This window comes from Chiloscyllium plagiosum, chromosome 10 (genome assembly GCF_004010195.1).
Source record: "Chiloscyllium plagiosum isolate BGI_BamShark_2017 chromosome 10, ASM401019v2, whole genome shotgun sequence".
NCBI lineage: Eukaryota > Metazoa > Chordata > Chondrichthyes > Orectolobiformes > Hemiscylliidae > Chiloscyllium > Chiloscyllium plagiosum.
The window spans coordinates 80599544-80620519 of NC_057719.1; the positions used below are offsets into that span (position 1 = coordinate 80599544).

The window sequence follows — 20976 nt, forward strand, 5'->3', positions numbered from 1 at the left end:
CTGATTTCTCAAAATCTGTGCGCCAGCAGTTTTTTTTCTAAACCGGCGCTCCTTTTGATTTTCACTTTGGAGTGGAAGGTCAGGGATGGAAAACTCTGTCATCACTGGTCTCCTCAGCTTTCAGACTGGCAAAGCCTGGACTTTAAAAATTGCAAGCCTTGGTATATGCTATTATTTTCCATCATGTATTTCCTATGTTGTGACCCAGACTACATCCTGTATATCCCAATATTTACAGTAATATGTATTGTATGTACAGGCACGTATCCATATACCCAATCGTTCCACACAATGTGCCCTGTATATAACCCACCATTACAAGTGTATGCAGCAAGCCATGCCCGTAATATGTTAACATTCCTGCAAACTTGACTGGGGATGCTTTACTAGGTTAAAGCTGCTTTATGCTCAACCAGGGGGAGGATGTGAGTTATGTATACCTGGAATAATGAGGACAGCAGAAGCCTCACATACAGGGTCAAGGGTACATTCTTATGGTCCCCTCCGTATATTCTGTCTTTACCTGCTATGCATGGCCTGAATCCTCTGTATACCCCGGTCGAAGCAGACATATATTGTCTATATAATTCATTAATTCACAGTGTGATGTATAGATAGCCAAAGTGCTTTCTTGCATTACAGTCACCAAATTCAGAATGTGCCACGCTGTCATTTATTATTTAAGCTACATGTCGCCAGTGTATGTGCTCCATATATTCCAAAGCTCTTGAGGGTCTATTATCTGCTTCCTCAGTGCTCGCTATATTCGTCAGCTCCTGATTGGATGCACAAATGTTTCCAACGTATCAATATTTTCGCATTTTAATACAGTGCTCTACACTCCATTTCCGCAAACTTTCCTTTAACGATCAGTGACTGGGGCATTGATGGAAATGTCTGGTGTCTACATGGAGGCATCAACTTACAATATGTATAAATCTTTAACTCTGAAATGATTCAGCCTTGCAGCTCCCACCACTGTGTGCCAGGAATCATTCCAGCAATAGGTTAGTCCAGAGGTGGGAAACCTTTTCATGTTTGTTAGTTGTAATCTAATAAGGCCGCATCCAAGAAACTTCAATTATATATTCTTCAAAATTCACATTTTTTTAAATTGTGGCGGTCAGTCTGTGAGGATGATTTCATTGAATTTTCTTTTACTCTCTGGTATTTTAAATACATTCATTTTAAGATTAAAATAAAAATGATAAAGGACGAAAAAAACCATATTAATAAAAAGTAAAAGATTTGTTCTGAAAAATTTGGATTCATTCAAAAGGCCACACACAATGGCCTAGAGCGCTGCAGGTTCCCCACCCCTGGTAGTCATTTATTAGAAGTAAGCTCATGACTGAGTCAAACTCTAAACCTGGATCCAAGTCGAGGGTTAGGTAACAGTGCACTATGTGTATTTATGCAGTGCCTTGCATGTGGTAAAGTATCACTGGATGTTTCACAGGAATGTTGAGTTAACGATTGATAACAATTAAGAGGAGATATTATACAGTTGTGGGTGGTTCTAAAAGGATACGAGGGATGAAGAGAGTTTGGGGAAGAAACACCTCAGCTCAGGGTGACACAGTGGCGCAGTGGTTAGCACTGCTGCCTCACAGTACCAGGGTCCCAGGTTCAATTCCAGCCTTGGGTGACTGTCTGTGTGGAGTTTGCACATTCTCCCCGTGTCTGCGTGGGTTTCCCCTGGGTGCTCCGATTTCCTCTCACAATCCAAAGATGTGCAGGTCAGGTGAATGGGCCATGCTAAATTGCTCATAGTCAGAGGGAAATGGGTCTGGGTGGGTTACTCTTCAGGGGGTCAGTGTGGACTGGTTGGGCCGAAGGGCCTGTTTCCACGCTGTAGGGAATCTGATCTAATCAGGATCCAGAGGGGTGAAGGAACAAGTACCCTGTCTTTCCTCCTGTGATCTACATCATGGAGCTTTTTTTAAAATTGTTGAACAGAAATGAGACTAGCTTTTAAACAGCACGTTTTCTCATTCTCAAACTAACAGTGGGAGAAGGCAACCTAATTAAGGAGCGACATAAAAACATCACCCTGAATGTGACCTTGTGCAGAATCCACCATTTGAATCACAGAAAGCAATGAATCTGTTCAGTGCTAGCACCTCCTGTTTACTGCTGTTTATAAATCCTCTCTCCCAGCTCACCAAGGTTGCCTTTTTGATACTGATTAAATTTCTTCAAAAAACGGACCAAATAAATAATAAACACAGGGGGACAGGACTTGAAGGTAATGAGGATGTGAGAAACCGTAAGAACGTGAATCAAAAGTCACGTTCTCAGAGCACCCGTACATTCCCAACAAAATGTCATAGAGCCATTAAGCTGTACAGCACAGAAACAGACTCTTCGGTCCAACTTGTCCCTGCCAACCAGGTATACTTAAATAAATCTAGTCACATTTGCCAGCACTTGGCCCATATCCCTCTAAACCCTTCCTATCCATATACCCATCCAGATGCCTTTTAAATGTTGTAATTGTACCAACCTCCACCACATCCTCTGGCAGCTCATTCCATACACGTACTACCCTCTGCGTGAAGAAGTTGCCCCTTAGGTCTCTTTTAAATCTTCCTCCTCTCACAGCTTTGGTTTGCAGGCTGTCAGACCAGCCAATTTTCTCGCAGCAAGATCCCAACATTGGCAAATGCAATTAAGACGCCTTGATGAGTATTTGAAGCTTTGGGTTGAGTAGTAAAATGTCGGTTCGGGAGAATTCCTTGTTCTTAGCAAGAGTCCGGGAAGTGCACTAGAATGGTACCATACAAAGGCTAGTGATTCCTTGCATTTAGAACAATTTAATTTGTTGAATGGAATTGCAACATCATGTAATCTTGCATAGATTCCATAGATCTGTAATCAGGGAAGGCAAACTGATGCCATTTTTCATGCCTGTTTTTCTTGGCCATAACTTCTGCTGGATTGTCATTCAGGCAGGAAGGTGCCAATAGAGTTGCTAGTCGCAGTTCAATAGGAAGTAGACCAACAGGAGGCTGGAAGAACACAGCAATCCAGGCAGCTTCAGGAGGCAGAGACATCAACGTTTTGGATGTAACCCACTTTGAAGCAGTTCAATAGCAAGCACTCTCGCCCCTGGGTTCCATGGCTGAATTCAAGTCTCACTCTAGAATCTTCAGTACAGAAGCGAGGTCCTCATTTCAATTTGCCTGTACTGAGGGAGCAGTGCAAACTTGGAGGAGCAGAGTTTTGAAATGAAATGTTAGGCTTCAGATTTGTCCACTCTCTCAGTTGACATAAAGGATCCAGGAGCTGTACTCCGAAGGAGAGCAGGGAAGTTTTCTCCAGCGGCTTAGCTGATATTTATCCTTCAACGAGCTTCACCAAGAAATGTGTTCTGGCTGTTATCCGTTTGACATTAGTATGTAAATGCTGTGTAAATTGCTAGTTGCATGTCCTGTACAGTATGAGTTGGGGAATTTGCAATGCAGAGTGATGCCAGCAGAGTGGGTTCAGTTTCTGCTCCCACTGAGGTTACCATGAAGAACTCTCCTCCTCAATCTCTCCCCTCACCTGAGGTGTGGTGACCTTCAGGTCAAACCACCACTGGTCGTCTCTCTTCAAAGAGGGAACAGCTCTGTGGCTGGTCAGACTATGGTGACTAGATCTTTATTGCATCCATGATTACAATTCAAAAGTACTTTGTTGTCTGAGAAGTAATTGGGATATCCTGAGGCCTTGAGAGACATTCTGTAAACCCAGTCCTCCTCATTATGTGGCACACGTGATGAAAAATGATGCTTTCTGTCGGACTGTGTTCTTGTTGTTTGTTTGCCCTTTCATTCTTTCATGGGATGTTGGTGTCACAAGCAATGCTGGCATTTGTTGTTCCCCACCCAACCATGAACTGAGTGGCTGTTTACATCATTTCAGAAGAGTCATACAGGATGGAAGCAGAGCCTCTGGTCCAACTCGATCAGGCCCATATCCCTCTTAATATTTCCTATTCATATACCTGTCCAAGTGTCGTCTTAAATACTGTAACTGTTCCTGCGTCTACACCTTCCTCTGGCACTTCATTCCGCATACGAACCACCCTCTGTGTGACAAAGTTGCCCCCCTGGGTCCCTGTCTCCTCTCACACTGAAATTATGCCCTCCAGTTTTGAACTCCTCACATGGAACAAATTCAGTTGGCTGAAGATTGGCATCTGAAAATTGCTGTGAATGCTTCAGCCTTATCTTTTGTCCTGATGTGTTGGTCTCTTCCATCATTGAGGATGGGGATATTTGTGGAGCCTCCACCACAGTTACATTGTTTAATTGTCCATCACCATTTGAGGTACCACTGCATGTAGGCCAGATCAGGTAAGGATGGCAGATTTCCTTCCCTAAAGGACATTAGTGAATCAAATAGGCTTTTTATTCCCACAAGAACAATCAGTGATAGTTTCATGGTCACCTTAACTGAGACTAGTTTTCAATTCCAGTTTTTATTAGCTTGGATTTAAACTCCACGAGCTATGATGGTGGGGAATCATAGTGAGCATTAGCATTAGTGAGAGTCTGGAGATTACTATCCAGTGACATTAACGCTGCCACAATCTCCTGTTGCAGAAATGCTTCCTCTAGAATGTGCTGTTCCTTTTACTACAGGACAAAGAGTATTCATTTATTATGAACTATTGCATTTTTGCTAACTGCAAACTGCATCCCCATATTACCCCCATCCCTTCACGCCCCTTAGGCTCTCAAAGAATTAAATTTAATACATTCATGGAGTGCAGCATATACATTATTAATGTCAGTCAGTGCTCCTTACAAGGTGCAATGTCCATGAAGGGCTAATTTACTGACTGCAAGCCACACACACACCAGGAAATGGGGAGCTCAGGGCAGTCATCAAATGTTGTTATTGCAACCTACGCACTGTGTACCAACAGTTAACCTGCTCATCACAGCGTGTGCTGTGCTAATTATGCAGAGCGCAGTTAGTCTCCAGCAACTGCCGTTTAGTGCAAGTGGTTGCTTTCCACCTCGAAGTAAACTTTCAGTAGTGAGCTGTCACACGTACACGTTTCTGTGAAACACCCAGATTAATTGTGGGCACCCACCTTTGTTGAGGGTAGGGAGGAGTGCTCTGCTGGCACTGGCTGGCACACAGCAATCCTGGGTGGCTCATTGGCTGGGAAGACGTACAAATTCTCTGATACACAAGGGGGAGGCAGTGGCCTAGCAGTATTATCGCTGGTCTGTTAATCCATTGACCCAGATAATGTTTTGGGAACCCGGGTTTCAATCCCACCGCGGCAGATGGTGGAATTTGAACTCAATAAGTATCTGGAAATAAGAGTCTAATGATGACTGTGAATCAATTGTTGGAAAAACCCATCTAGTTCGCTAATGTCCTTTTGGGAAGGAAGCTGTCATCCTTATCTGGTCTGAAGAAGGGCCTGTGCCCGAAACGTCGAATCTCCTGTTCCCTGGATGCTGCCTGACCTGCTGTGCTGTTCCAGCAATAAAGTTTCAACCTATCTGGTCTGGCTTACCAGACTCACGGAAATGTGGTCAACTCTTAACTGCCCTCTGGGCAATTAGGAATGGGCAATAAATGCTGGTCTTGCCAGTGATGCCCTTAACCCATGAATGAATAGCTAAAATAAAAATGCAAGAAATCCAGCTTAAAAAAAATCCAGAGGAATCTTTTACGTATACTAAATGTGAAGATAGATATACTCTTGATCGACAGTGGGATTCAGGGTTCCAGGGAAAAAGCAGGAACAGACACGAGGAATGTCAGATCAGCTGTGAACCTATTGAATGATTGAGCAGGCTCAAATCGTTGAATCCCTACAGTGCGGAAAGAGGCTGTTTGGCCCATCGAATCCACACTGACCCTCCAAAGAGCACTCCACCCGAACCCAGTCCCTGCATTTCCCATGGCCAATCGATACAACGTGCACATCTTTGGACTTTGGGAGGAAGCTGGAGTACTTGGAGGAGACGCACATGCACTCAGGGAGAATGTGCAAACTCCACATAGACAGTCATCTGGCTCCCTGGCGCTGTGAGGCAGCAGTGCTAACCACTGAGCCACCATACTGCCCCACCCATGGCTCAAGGGGCCAAATAGTCTACTCCTGTTCCTATTTCTTATTTTTCTTAAATCACAAGTTGTGGGCGTCTCTGGCTAGGCCAGCACTTATTGCTGGTGTTTCCACAGAACGTAGATTGGATGTGACAGCTTTGCTGAACGCCTCCGTTTACCTGACTACCTGCCAGTTTAGCTCCTGACCTTGCTCCCGAGTTGGCCTCTCTACCTTTGACCTCCTGCAGTGTTTCAACAAAGTTCGAGCAACAACAACTCATCTTTTGATTTGAAACCTTGAAGCCTTCTGGTCTCGATATTGGGTCTAACAATCACAGCTGGTAATTTCCATCTCCATTTTGCTTCTTTTTGTTTTAAAAGCTTTGCAGGCCTTCTTCAGTACTTCTGCTTTTGCTTCCAGACAATGGCTATTTGCCATTCACACCACCTCTATCATCATTTGAACCTTTTCCATTGCTGTTCATCTGGCCCTGCACCAACATGACTTTTGTCATTTAACCTCTCCTGCCTTCCATCCTCTTGTGTTCTTTTCCCCACCTTCCCACTTGTCCAAAACCTAACGCATCTCTAATTCTTCCCGATGAAAGGTCATCAGTCTGATTCTCCCTTTGTAGACGCTGCCTGCCCCACGATTTCCTCAAGTTTCTGCTCTGATTTCAGGTTTCTAGCATCTGCAGTGTTCAGCTTTTGTGGAGAGGATCGGTGTTGACCAGAGAAATACATTCAATTTTGGCTTGACTTTTACATGTGCCCGGCAGCACCAGTGTGTTGGGGGGTGATGTTAATATGCCCGCTTGTGGAAAATAGGATGGGACGCTGGACAGTGGCCCGAGCGGCCACGGTAAGTAACACTTTCAATTCCCCAAGAGGCTGAGAGGAACCCCCAATCACTGAGCCCTGTCCCTATCCTCATCTCCGTTCCTTCACATGGGGCTGGTTTTAGGTAAGGACTCTCACCAACTTTTGTAGATGCACCATTGAAAACATTCTGTCTGGGTGCATCACTACTGGGTACGGCAAATTGCTCTGCCCAGAACCGTAGGAAACTACAGAGAGTTGTGAACACGGCCCAGTCCATCACACAAGCCAGCCTTCCATCCATTGACTAGGAGAAAGTGAGGACTGCAGATGCTGGAGCTCGGGGTCAAGAGCTGGAAAAGCGCAGCAGGTCAGGCAGCAACCTCGTTCCTGATGAAGGGACTTTTGCCCGAAATGTCAATTTTCTTGCTCCTCAGATGCTGTCTGACCTGCTGTGCTTTTCCAGCACCACACTCTCGACTTCCCATCCGTTGACTCCAGCTACACTGCTCGCTGCCTCAGGAAGGACCTTTCATCATCAAAGGCCTCACCCACCCTGGTTATCATCTCCACAGTCAGGCAGAAGCTTAAACACAAGTACCAACAGGTTCTTCCCTGCTGTTTTTAGACTTCTGAGTGGACCTCTCAAATTTCAAATCTAACATTGGTCTCCCTTTTTGTGCATCGTCTTTGCAGCTGTAACTTTGTATTCCTTACTCTGTGATCTTTGTACGGTATGATCTGCCTGTACTACACACAAAACAAAACCTTTCTCTGCACCTAGGTACGTGTGCGAACAATAAATCAAAGTCAGGTTTTAAAATGAGGTCGATCCATTCAAAATTACCGCCATTGCAAGCTTTTAGACTTGCTGGGGTGACATGCCCTCTCGACCCTCCTGTGTGCCCACCGCAGCGGCTCAGGAACAAGTTTGAATTGACCTGCAGTGTCAGCGTCAACTTGGTTCAGGTCAGTCCCTCGAGCGATCCAGCCCCTCAGGCATGCTCTGCTGTACAGTGAGCTAATATGGGCCTGTTCTCTGTTCACTTGCCTTATGCCTTAATAATCTGACCCAAAAAAATGGACCACTTTCAGGCTTGGCGTATTCAGTTGACATCGCTGCCGTTTGCTGGCATCTGCTCTTTACATTTCTCCTTTGCTACGTTCCATGCAAGCAGTTCTGCAGAACAAAGCTCGCTCCAGGCAAACAGAATAAGGAACGACAATTATTCCTGCATCAGACCCTAGCTACTCTCTTGGTAGTCGATGCATATTCCAGTTAATTAAATAGAATGCCTTGGAGCTAAGCCTGTCCTTTCATTGCAGCTCCAGGTGGAATCTTCTGGATGCTGACATTTTTTTGTTGTTATTTATTCATGGGTTGCAGATTATGGTTTATTGGTTCACTGGCTTATTTACTGCTCATATCCAATAGAGTTGAGGGCGTTTAAAAGTCAGTCACATTGCTGTGAGATGGAGGCCGGACCCAGGGAAGAAAGGCAGATTCCCTTCCCTAAAGGACATGAGTGAACCGGATGGGTTATCATGACGAATGGTGGCTTTTTAAAAGTTAATTCAAACATCACCATCTGCCTTGGTGGGATTTGAACCCAAGCCCCTACGACGTTATCCTGGAATACTAACCCAGAGGCATTACCACTGTACCACTGCCTCCCCCAATTTGCAAGCTTTTGTTTTGGATTTTGACCGTGAGTTAGGTTTCAACCACAGCCATCCAGGAAGCTTGGCGATCAAGAGCATGCCTCTGAGATCGCTATCCAATTGGCGATGGTGGGTGGACTGAGAGGGATGGCAGGAGGAGAGCCAATCTGCAATGTGAGGGGCAACTGGCAGCAGCGAGTGTGTCTGGGAGATGAGAGGGAACCATGGTAAACGGGAAATAAGGCTGATGATGCTAAACCGGAGCACTGACCCTGACAGCAGTCTCCATGGCAACTGGCCTGTGCCCCTGGACAATCACTTTCAAGCCTGTGCCCCTGGACCTTCCGTTTTCACCATGGACTGGTCATGGACACTGCAGTTGTGGGGAGGGAGGAAGTCCTGTTCACCTGGAGAATGGTGAAACATGTCTGATAATTGCCTCTCATAAAGACAGTTCCTTTTTACTTGATGCTTTTTAATCGTGTGGAGCGAAGTGGGAGACAAGTGTTTTGGAACCCAGGGATTTACAAAGGTGGCTGCGCGTTTTGAAAGCAAGGGATTTGATATCTATTGTGAACCCTTTTTTTGTGTAGCTGTTGAGTTCAGTATGCAGATGAACTGGAACCAAGGGGTTGTTTACAACTGAAACTGTTGACTAGGGACCAATTAATAATGACAGAAGTACTCTACCTGCCAACAACCATGTGTTTGGTTGCCCTGTAGCTGACAAAGTCAGGCTGTGAAAAAAGACTGAGTGAAGCTTTGATAGCCCCAAAGAGAAACCAGCAGTTCTACAGCAGCCCCTCTCTCTCTCTACCTCTCTCTCTCTGTCTCTTCTCTGCAGTAAGCTACTCTGAAGCTGAAGAAAACCAGCTTATCTGATTTCCAGCACACTACCACAGTGAGTCTTGATAATGGGCTCCTGATAATGCATAAAGCCTCACACTAAAACATTCGGAGATGGGAACTCATCGGCAAAGTGGTCCGCACAGACCTTCAGATATCTGCTACTCCTGCCTCTTTAACCCAACCCGAACAGGCCGGAAAAGATCCCCCTCCTCCCCTGGCCCAGTAACAGGTAGGTCCGCTAAGGCCCTTCCATCAAGCCTGCTGCAGCCCTGATGAAGCGTTTCAGCCTGAAACATTGATTTTCCTGCTTCTTGGAAGCTGCCCAACCCTCTGTGCTTCTCTAGCCTCACATCTACTGCTGAAGCCTGCTAAACCATTCAGTTAGATTATGGCCGATTTGTATCTAAATACTGTCTTTGTCCCTTGCTTCCATTGCCCTTAATATCTTTAGTTATTAACAATCTAATTAAACTCAGCTTGGAATTTTTCAATTGATGCTTAGCCTCGATAGATTTCGAGAGCGGTGTTTTCCAGGATTTCACTAAGTCTTTCTGTGAACATCACTGCAGAGCCACATAGCTCCAGTTAGTGCTCTCTTGCCTGCAGTCTGTCACCAGAGACTAGAGTTCCTCTGTATCTATGCTACTAACTCCTTTAACATCGAGTCATGGAGTCATAAAGCATGGAAACAGAACCTTCGGTCCAGCCAGACCATAATCTCAAACTAAACTAATCTCGCCTGCCTGTACTTGGCCCATTTCCCTCCAAACCTTTCTTATTCATGCGCTTATCCAACTGTTTTTTAAATGTTGTAACTGTATCCATATCCACCACTTCCTCTGGAAGCTCATACCGCACACAAACCACTCTCTTTAAAAAAAAAGTGACCCTCATGTCTTTTTTTAAATCTTTCTCCTCTCACCTTAAAAATGTGTCCCGAGTCTTGAAATCCCCCACCCTTAGGGAAAAGACACCTGCTGTTCACCCATCTATGTTGTATAAACCTCTAGAAGGTCACCTCTCAACCTCCTACGCTCCAGTGAAAAAGGTCCCAGTCCCTCTTTCTAACTCAAACCCTCCATTCCCAGCAACATCCTGGTAAATTCCGTGTGAACCCTCTCCAGCGTAATAATTTCCTTCTTAGAACAGGACGGCCAGAACTGGACACAGTATTCCAGAAGAGGACACCAATGTTCTGTACGACCTCCACATGACTTCCCAATTCTCATACTCAAAGGGCTAAGCAATGAAGGCAAGTGTGCTAAATGCTTTCATAACCACCCTGTCTACATGTGATGCAAACTTCAAAGAATTACGTACCTGAACTCTTATGGCTCTCTGTTCTACAACACTACCAAGGCCCTACTTTTAATTGTGTAAGTTCTGCCCTTGTTTGTTTTACCAAAAGGCATAACCTTGCATTTATACAAATTTTCAACTCCATCTGCCACTCTTCAGCCCATTGACCCAGTTGATCAAGATTGAATGAGTTAAACTTAAATATCTTAACATCGTAAACTGTGTCATTTGACATCCCTTAAACAAGGAAATACAAGCCTAGTTTATGTAACCTGTCCTTATGATGTAGCCCTTTTTGCCCACATGGTATCCTGGAAGTGTGTACTTGCACCCCCTCGAAACCGGATACATTTTTCTTATGTTTTTCCAACACTACGACTCAGTTACAATCTTAGAAGCACATTCCCCACTGCAGCAATGGAGCACAGTTTCTCCCATGTCTCTCACTTGCTATCCGGTGTAGACTCAAACCCACACAGCATGAGATTGAGGCAGTCCAAACCCAATGATCAACAGATGTAGAAAGCCTCCAACCAGTCAGTCTGAGCATCCAGATACAATAGATGGAAGGTCAACCCCCTGGAGTACAGTTTCTCCCCAAGAGGGTTGCATTGTACAAACGTAACTCATCCTATTGTCGAATGACCTTTCTTTAAATCATTCATTCACAGAATGTGGGCGTTTCCGGCCAGGCCAGCATTTATTGCCCATCCCTAATGGGCAGTTAAGAGTCAGTCACATTTCTTTGTGGTCTGGAGTCACATTATCAGCCAGACCAAGTAGGGATGGCAGTTTCCTTCCCTAAAGAACATTAAGGAATCAGATGGGTTTTCCTGACAATCAACAATAGATTCATAGTCGTCAATAAACTCTTAATTCCCAATTTTTATTGAATTCAAACTCCTTTATCTGCCACGGTGGGATTTGAACCTGGGTCCCCAGAACATTACCTGAGGTCTCTGGTAATGTCCAGTGATAACACCACCCGGCCATTGCCACCTCTTTGTTGAACTATATCTCCTCAAAATCCACCGCTCGTAGAGGTGACTGCGTGCCGTTGGGGACTGATTAAACCAAATATTGGAAGAGGGTATGCAAAAAATGCAACACCAAGATATCCCTGACTGATTTTCAAACTTTCTGTGCAGCAGGTTACTCAATCTCAATGGGAGTTTTAACGGGGGATGTTAGTTTGCTAGCTGAAAAAAAAATCAAATAGACAACAGAATCAAAGCAGGCCACTTTACTTCCTACACAAGGAAGTATGGCATCTCGACCAAATGTCCCCGGATCCTACTCAAATGTCTTTGTATTAATGTGTCCCTTTGTCTTGAGAAACAAGTCTGGTTCAATAGCTTAACGGAATTAAACTATCAGAAAAGGACTGCAGGGATAGTGCCATTAGGCAGTCACTAATCATCAGTTAAAGCAGAACTTAGCTCCTACAGGTTGCAGATCTGTAAGATTCTGTTATTAATGAGGCCTACGTGAAGGTATTATAGGACCAACGTTGGCTTTCTTTGTGCCTTCATAACAGCACAGAGCCTCTTGCTTTGAAAACAGTATAGAGAATCTGGGAGTGTTCTCTTCAGAATGAGAAGGTTCTTTAGAGATGTTCAGAAATATGAGGCTTTGATAGGGTAGACAGGGAGAAACTATGGTCAAAATTAGAGTGGTGCTGGAAAAGCACAGCAGGTCAGGCAGAATCTTTTGGATCTACTCCTGGAGGTTTCAATACATGATCTCCTTTTGCTAACAACTCTGCTCTCGCACTTCATCACTGATCAATCAAACATACCCATCTGCCAAAGCCATGCTTCCTATGCTTATCAGAGAGTGGGAAAACTTTTTTTTTAATCCAATTAGATGCCTCTGGACTGGGAGTCAGACAATCCAATTTCCAGAGGATGTGCATATTTTCAAAGTGAGGTGTGAGATATGTTACTCCAAGCACTGTGGCTGGCAGGGTGAGGGGGTGATGTTTTCAGTTGCAGATCCAGCACTACAGAATCTCCACTGTCCTAACCTGGGTTTTCACTTCCGGGCCAGCCGAGCAAAGACAGGAGGATTCCTGGCTTCAGGAATATGAGCCTTCAAATTGTCATTGGATTTGCAGGCTGGATTAGAATTTGGGGTGGGGTGACCCTGGCAGAATTGAAGGGACAGCCAGATGCAGAGGCAGATTCGCCTGCCTCAGGGATGTGGCAGTACATCCAAAGTTGAAAGAATAAATTTGAATTTTCTCTCCAGCCCTCACTTGCCTTCATGTTCCCCACGCACCATTCGTTCCTAACTTAGGCCACCTCATGTCATCAACCATATGATCCCCCACAGCTCCTCATGGTCTGTAAGTCATCCTGTATTGTGGCTTCACCAGGCTGATGCCTCAGTTTTATCTATGCCTGTTGTGGGCTTTTAGTATGCCATCCTGCATCCTTCATTGAACCAGAGTTGATCACTCTGTGATATTGGTAGAGTGTGGGATCCACTGGATCATGCAGTTACTAATTTTGGTTGAATACTATTCTGCTGCTGTGATGGCCCATAGCATCTTACAGATGATCGGCTTTGAGGTTCGACATTTGTTCGAAAGATCTCTCGTTTAACGTGGTGGTAGCATTACACAACACAGTGAAGGATCTCTTCATTGTGAGGAAAGAACTTTGTCTTCACAAGGCCTGTGAAGTGGTCACTACTACCAATACTGTCGTGGATTGTCATCTGTGATGGATAAATGGATATGGATGAGGGCAAGTAGATTTTTCTGTCTTGGTTACCTCACCATTTAAAACAGACTCAGTCCAGCCGCTTTAGAACTTGGCCAGATCATCAGTAGTTGTGTGTCTGAGACATTCTTGATGATTAACATTGAAATCTCCCACCCAGAGTACCTTCTATCGTTACCTTGAGTCCTCTTTTTTTGGTGTTCAACATGAGGCATACTGATTCTTCCACTGCGAACGGATGGTACATGGCAATCAGCAGGACGGTTCCTTGTCCATGTTTGGCCTTATGCTGTGGAACTTCATGATGTCCAAAGTAAATATTGAGGGCTCCCAGGACAGCTTCCTCCCAACTGTGTACCAGTGTGCCTGTACCTCCACTGGGACTGTCCTACCAATGGGACAGAACATACCCAGAATGGCGGTGATGTCTGAAACTTTTTAAGGTACAACTCCGTAAGAAACACCAAGATAGGCTTGACTAGTCTGTGGGACAGCTCTCACTATTTCGGCAGCCCAGATATTGGTAACAATTGACAGGGCTGGCTTTGTTTCTGGTGCTTTGGTCGTTGCCAAGTGATCCATCCAATTTCATTGTTTCACTTAGGCGTCATAGCAGTTTGGTACTACTGTGTTACTTGCTATGCTACCCCAGAAAACATTGAAGAGCCAGCCACATTACAGTGGGTGTAGAGTCACGTGTAAGTCAGACTAGGTAAGGAAGGCAGATTTCCTTCCCTAATGGACACATGCGAATTAGATGGAATTTTATGACAATTTGCAGTGGTTGCTCTTAGATTAGCTTTAATTTCAGATTTACGAAGTGTATTGAAGTTTCTTTAGTTGCTGACCATTACCTTTGTCCTCTGGTTTCCTAGTCTAGTGCCTGTCCTGTTAACAGCCAGGGAGAGACTCATTAAGACTGACTTTCACTTGAAATATCTGCTTGCACTCATTAAAGTAGCCTTTTGCACTTGTTTTGAAGTAAACAGGATGTTATTGAAGAGTTTAAGTACCTCTCCTAGCATGCTCTCCATTTCACCTTCACCCGCTTTGAGAGAAGTGCAGAGGATGTCTGAAGGAAATCAGGCAATTTATTTAGTCAGTCTTCACCATAACGTTTATTCCACAAATTCTCTCAGGATTTTGCCAAAAACAAATGTCACGGGTGTGCTGCTGCTGCTGTTTATCAGAATCAGCGGGAGATGGTGATCTCGAGTATCTAGCTCCAGCCTCCTTTTGGTTCAGGTGAGAAATGGGAGGAGGACATGAGGTCAGGCAGTGCAGCACTAGCTGGGGCAGTACAGGGGCATTCTTCCTCCTTAATCCAAATGCAGACTGCAAGACTATAAAGAGGAGGCAAGGGCCTAGTGGTATTATCGCTGTACTGTTACCCCAGAGATCCAGGTAATGTTCTGGGAACCTGGGTTCGAGCCCTAATATGGCAGATGGTGGAATTTGAATTCAATAAAAATCTGGAATTAAGAGTCTAATGATTACCATGAATCCAAGTCAATTATTGGGAAATTAACCCAAGTGGGTCACTAAAGTCCTTCTTTAAGAAAGGAAACTGCCATTCTTTCTTGTCTGTCCTACATATGACTCCAGAGCTGAAAATGTGTTGCTGGAAAAGCGCAGCAGGTCAGGCAGCATCCAAGGAGTGGGAGCATCGACGTTTCGGGCATGAGCCTTTCTTCAGGAATGCTGTGACTCCAGACCCACAACAATGTGAAAAATCACACAACAGGTTACAGTCCAACAGGTTTAATTAGAAGCACTAGCTTTCGGAGCGCTGTTCCTTCATCAGGTGGTTGTGAGCGGCACTCCGAAAGCTAGTGCTTCCAATTAAACCTGTTGGACTATAACCTGGTGTTGTGTGATTTTTAACTTTGTACATCCCAGTCCAACACCGGCATCTCTGAATCATCACAACAGTGTGGTTAGCTCTTAACCTACCCTCTGAGCAATTAGGGAGCGACAATAAATGACACGTTCATCCCATGAACGGGAGGAGGTGAAAGAACAAGTGTTGCATCTGCTCCATTCTAGCAGAGTGGTGCCAGTGGGAAGGGAATTCTGGGAATAGTTGATTGTATCAGGTTGTTGTGATAAGAATTGTCCTTTAAAAATGCTGGAAGGGAAAGAGGGAGGAAGGTGTGCCAGAAGGAGAGCATTAGCCTGTGGAAATTCTGTCCTCATCTCCAACAGTTGGTTGAGGATCTTAGATGTTTCTATCACCCCCCAACCAAGGACATTGAGATTAATTATTGTACCCCACCTTCACTTACTCCTTACCGTTGCTGTCATCAGTGAGATTGAACACAGACTAGGCATGGACATTGTAGAGCATGGTTCACCATCATAAGAGTGTACATGTAACCAATGCAATGAGATTAAAAGTGCAGAATGAGAAAAACTTAAAAGATTGGATTCTATGATTCAACATGGAAGATGTCAGTCAATGCAATTTCTGGTTAACTGGATTTCTTTGTGTTCTGCACATGCAGCAACTCCAGAAGAAGGCAGTGGAGATAACCAGCCTGATTATAATGTAAATGGAGGATGTATAGGGCCTTTTGGGATGGATGAAGTAAGCTGGAAGAATATGTAATCCTTTTCAATGGAGGATTATGAGCTCTGTGAGAAATGGGGTTGGGGTGGAGAGAGAAAAGAGAGAGAGAGGAGTTAGTGTTGAAAGATTGTACTGGGACGCCTATTTAAGTGAACTTATTTGGACCTCACACAGTTTATTGTGAGATAAATGCTACCATTTCTATCTTGTATTCTCAGATCCTGATCTCTAATGACCTATTTATCGTGTTCAAATTTGTTTTGCAATGTCTGTAAGGAGCTGTGCTGGGGTTCCTCAGAGAGGAATGTGTTTAGTTTAAAGCTGCCATTCACTGTCACTGGCTTTAGAATTAGAAAGATACAGGCAAAAGTGATCAAATACAGTATGATACAGCATGCGTGCTAATAAGAACGGGATGATGTACTTTGGTCTGACAGCCAAATCTCATTGGGAAATCTCATGGTTAAGGGAAATCACATTCCGATTAGCAATTAAAGAAGATTTCTGGCGGGTAACATATGAAAATGTTATATTGAAGGCCGTGAGTCTGGTGTGCTGAATGCTATGTATGTTGCTTTTCTACCAGGCTAGTGAGGAAAATGCTCATAGTCTCGTAACAAGTGTTCATTCATCTTGATCCACAAACATTATCCAGCACTGCATGACCAAACTGTCGAGAGCCCTGTAAATGGGTGACATCTTTGAAGGATATATCGAGTCTTTTCGGACAGATGAAGTGACACAACCTAAAGCTGTGGCTAATGATCAAGAACAGGTGGTCAAATGGTACCCCACCCACCCCCATCCCCCCGCTTTCCTCTCCTATTTCCAGGCCAGCTTCGTGGAGAACTGTTTCTGAGTAGTTTCTAGCCCATGGCTGTCACTCTGCTGCATTGAGAGGCAGGGGTAATATTGTTACCTGTCTTCCTGCCCCAACTGAATGTGTTATCAGTCTCCCATTCTCCCTGATTGAGAAATCTGATTGCTCATATTTGCAGTGTTTGGGGAATGAATGATAGCCTTGCATTTCTGAACGGTGCATTGTTCTGCATTTCCTATCCCACCTCATTGGTGGATCCCAGCGCTACCACGTCAGATGTATAAGTGTCTTGGCCATCCTGTGTGTAACTTGCCCTGGACAGACCCTCAGACATCCTTTGAAATATTACCAGCTCCAAGCACCACAGGCTGCATGACAAAAGATTTAGATGTCCGTTCAAAGGCCAGGGACTTTTAAATCTGTGTTTTATTTGTGAAAGCTGTAGAGTCGTAGTCATAGAGATGTACAGCATGGGAGCGGACCCTTCGGTCCAACTCGTCCATGCCGACCAGATCCTCTAAACCTTTCCTATTCATAAACTAGCCCTTTCAAAATTGTACACCGTTCTCTGCTGAACTAGCAGTACAGCAATCTACCATCGTGAGCATGAGCCAGTACAATCTTTCAACACTAACTCATCTCTCTCTCTCTTTTCTCTCTCCACCCCAACCCCATTTCTCCCAGAGCTCATCCAATTGTTTCAAATTAGTGCGGAGATGGATTTCAAGATGAAAACCAGGATCAGGATTCCAGAGAGGAGGTCTTCGCTCTCATGGTAAACAATGATCAGCACAATGGCACAGGCCGTGCAGCAGAGTGGAAGATCACAGCTCCAGTGCACAGAATGCAGCTGATGAATTACTCCAGCCCACTGCACACTCCGCCTACAAATTGGTGATCAATCAGTTCGGAATGCATCTCAGGCTGATTCCACTCTCACTGCACTGAATGGGTACACCATCTCCTGGATTAAACATTCCAAGTCATTAATCCTAGCTTGTGTCTACAGGTCAGATGTATAATGCTTTTCACCAGGGCTAATGGATTCCTGTGATCTGTTTACCTCTTCCATTTGAAATTGTGCACTGCTTTCCCTTTGAAGTGCACAGCACCTCGGAGCGTTGGTTTAGCCAAGAAACATACACCCCGCCCGCAGTAGGATTGCGGATGGTTGAAGTTGCTCATTAACGTTACTGAATCTTTAAAGGATCAGACGTCGGAGGAAATACTCGTCTTCCTTTCAGAGCACAGAATCGGAGGCTATCGGCTTCATGCAAGCCATCCTACTCTGTAGGAGCTGCGACGCTTTGGCTGAGCTGTCTAGTTCATTAGTTGGTCAGGACCCCCTTGGAGTGCCGGGAGCTCCTTGACGGACCAACATGGTGCTGCCACCGCCGGATCGGCGCCACGTCTGCCTCTCCACCATCGTCATCATGAGCAGCATGGCCTTCATGGACGCTTACCTGGTGGAGCAGAACCAGGGGCCTCGGAAAATTGGCGTCTGTATCATTGTCTTGGTCGGAGACATCTGCTTCCTGATCGTGCTGCGGTACGTGGCTGTCTGGGTTGGAGCCGAGGTAAAGACCGCCAAGCGTGGCTACGCCATGATCCTCTGGTTCCTGTACATATTTGTCCTCGAGATTAAGCTCTACTTTATATTTCAGAACTATAAGGCTGAGAAGAAGAGCACGGACACTGTTGCACGGAAGGCCTTGACCCTACTCCTTTCCATCTGTGTGCCTGGACTGTACCTCATCTTGATCGCCCTGGACAGCATGGACTATGTCAGGACTTTCAGGAAGAAGGAAGACCTGAGAGGACGCCTCTTCTGGGTAGCCTTGGACTTGCTGGATATTTTGGACATCCAGGCCAATCTCTGGGAGCCACATAAGTCTGGCCTTCCGATGTGGGCAGAGGGCCTCATGTTTTTCTACTGCTATATTCTCTTGCTCATTCTGCCGTGTGTATCTCTCAGTGAGATCAGCATGCAAGGTGAGTACATAGCCCCTCAAAAGATGATGCTATACCCTGTTTTAAGTCTGGTAACCATCAACGTGGTCACAATATTCATCCGGGCAATTAACATGGTCTTGTTTCGAGACAGCCGGGTTTCGACTATATTTATCGGTAAGAACGTCATCGCGATCGCGACCAAGACTTGCACTTTTGTAGAGTACCAGAAGCAGGTCAAGAATTTCCCAGAGAACGCGATAGCCCTTGAACTGCAGCAGAACTCCATTCCGCACAATCAGACAATCCATGAAACACAAGCCATTCCACAGGACCAAACGCCAACGAGGGAAATAGTGGACACATGACACAAATGTGGCAAAGCAGTGCATCGTAACACACTGGGGGCCTGGGCAGAGGAGTTGGTGGGCCAACTGGAAGGAAACAACGCCGGACTTTAGCTAACCCTGTCCAAAAATGTTGTGTGGATGGGCAGCCAATGATCTGTGTTCATCCTGTCTCTCACTTCCCCCTCCTCCTTTTGGTCTTCAGTCACCAGCCTCTTACTACATCTCAGGTACAATGTGGAAAACCAAGGGAATGAACGGAGCTGTGGAATGGTACCATAAATTCTTCAAACTATAACTAAAGGTTTGGATGGAAACTCTAGCTTGAACTCACCACGAGAGGCTGCAACACAATGCATTTATTTTCCACAGCTGACGGCGCATTGGTTTGTCGTTCTAAAGACATGAGACTTTTCAACTTTCTAATGTACGAATTAACATGTTTAAGTGACTGTTTTACAAACATATTTTGAGGTGCAGCTGTATTTTCGGAACAGAATATTTAAATTATTTCATAAATCTCTGTCAAATTTTAAAGGCAGGAGGAAGATTGGAGGTGGAAAGGCAAACAGCGAAACATGTTTTGATATGTGACATATCGCCCTTGAATCATCACCCTTTTCTTTTGGGGTTGGTGACACCTCATGTGCTGTCCTTCACTTCCTTTGCACTTGCAAACTCACGATTGTAATTAAACCTGGACTTCTGCAATTCTAGTGAAAATTGCTCAGTACTTCTGAAACGTTGACCTGAATCATTCTTATTGGAAGCTGCTGTCTCATACTATTGCCCCAGCACTTACAACACATTGACGTTAGGCTCCAGCTTACATCATGAGTAAACCATGAATTGCAACTCTTCCAAGCAGTGGGTCACTCTTCCTTATGGATAAGAGAAGGGAGTTCTCCCTCAATGTGAAGGAAACTGCCGTGAGTCCCACTTGACCTCTTTATCATGAAGGTCTACCGTATGCTTGATTATCATGTGAAAATCCAAACCACCAAGAGCTGCTGGTCAGTGTTACCCATTCAAGTCCAAATATAGATCCCAGACCAGAGTCATGGAGTGTGGGGGGGGCCAGGGAGTTGCCGAGATTACTCCGTAGGGATGATTGGGAAGGAGCTCGGCAGCAAGGTGACACTAAGTGGTTCTCCAGCCACCAAATACACCAACCCCCCCCCCCCACCCCCAATACTGGGAACCTTGATCCAGCCCCTCTGAGGTGAGTCCTACCTCACTTCACCTCCAAACCTACCCCCCCCGCCCCCCCCCACCACCACCACCCCTTTCCGCCCCATCCTACAGACCAGAGCTGGAATGCTGTGAAACTGGAGCAGTTTGGAATTATTTGTCTAAAGAAAGATGTACTGGCATTGGAGGCAGTCCAGGGAGGGTTGACAAGGCAGATCCTGGGAATGAATGGACTGTGAGGAGAAAGTGAGGACTGCAGATGCTGGAGATCAGAGCTGAAAATGTATTGCTGGAAAAGCGCAGCAGGTCAGGCAGCATCCAAGGAGCAGGAGAATCGACGTTTCCTGAAGAAGGGCTCATGCCCGAAACGTCGATTCTCCTGTTCCTTGGAGGCTGCCTGACCTGCTGCGCTTTTCCAGCAATACATTTTCAGCAATGAATGGACTGTACTCACTAGGGTTCAGAAGAATGCGAGGCGACCTCATCGAAACATGGATGATTCTTAGGGAACTTGACAGAGTAGATGTTGCAAACACATAGATAGGTACATGAATGGGAAAGGTTTGGGAGGGGTGGGGGGAGCATGGGCTGGGATCAGGCAAGTGGGAGTTGTTGAGTTTTGGGATTATATCTGGTATAGACTGGTTGGACTGTGAAGGGTCTGTTTCTATGCCGTATGGC

The 20976-nt window shown here is 45.2% G+C and overlaps 1 protein-coding gene across 2 annotated transcripts in view; it reads left to right on the top strand.

Annotated features, from left to right (window-relative positions):
* The window catches only part of LOC122553818 (transmembrane protein 121), an 81889-nt gene extending 61306 nt beyond the window's left edge, over positions 1 to 20583 (top strand). For both annotated transcript variants that reach the window (XM_043698184.1, XM_043698185.1), the window contains one exon: positions 17492 to 20583. In XM_043698184.1, coding sequence (XP_043554119.1) covers positions 18187 to 19125 — 939 coding nt within the window. In that variant the 5' untranslated portion in view covers positions 17492 to 18186 and the 3' untranslated portion in view covers positions 19126 to 20583. The remainder of the gene's footprint in view (positions 1 to 17491) is intronic.
* Positions 20584 to 20976: the final 393 nt, after the last annotated feature.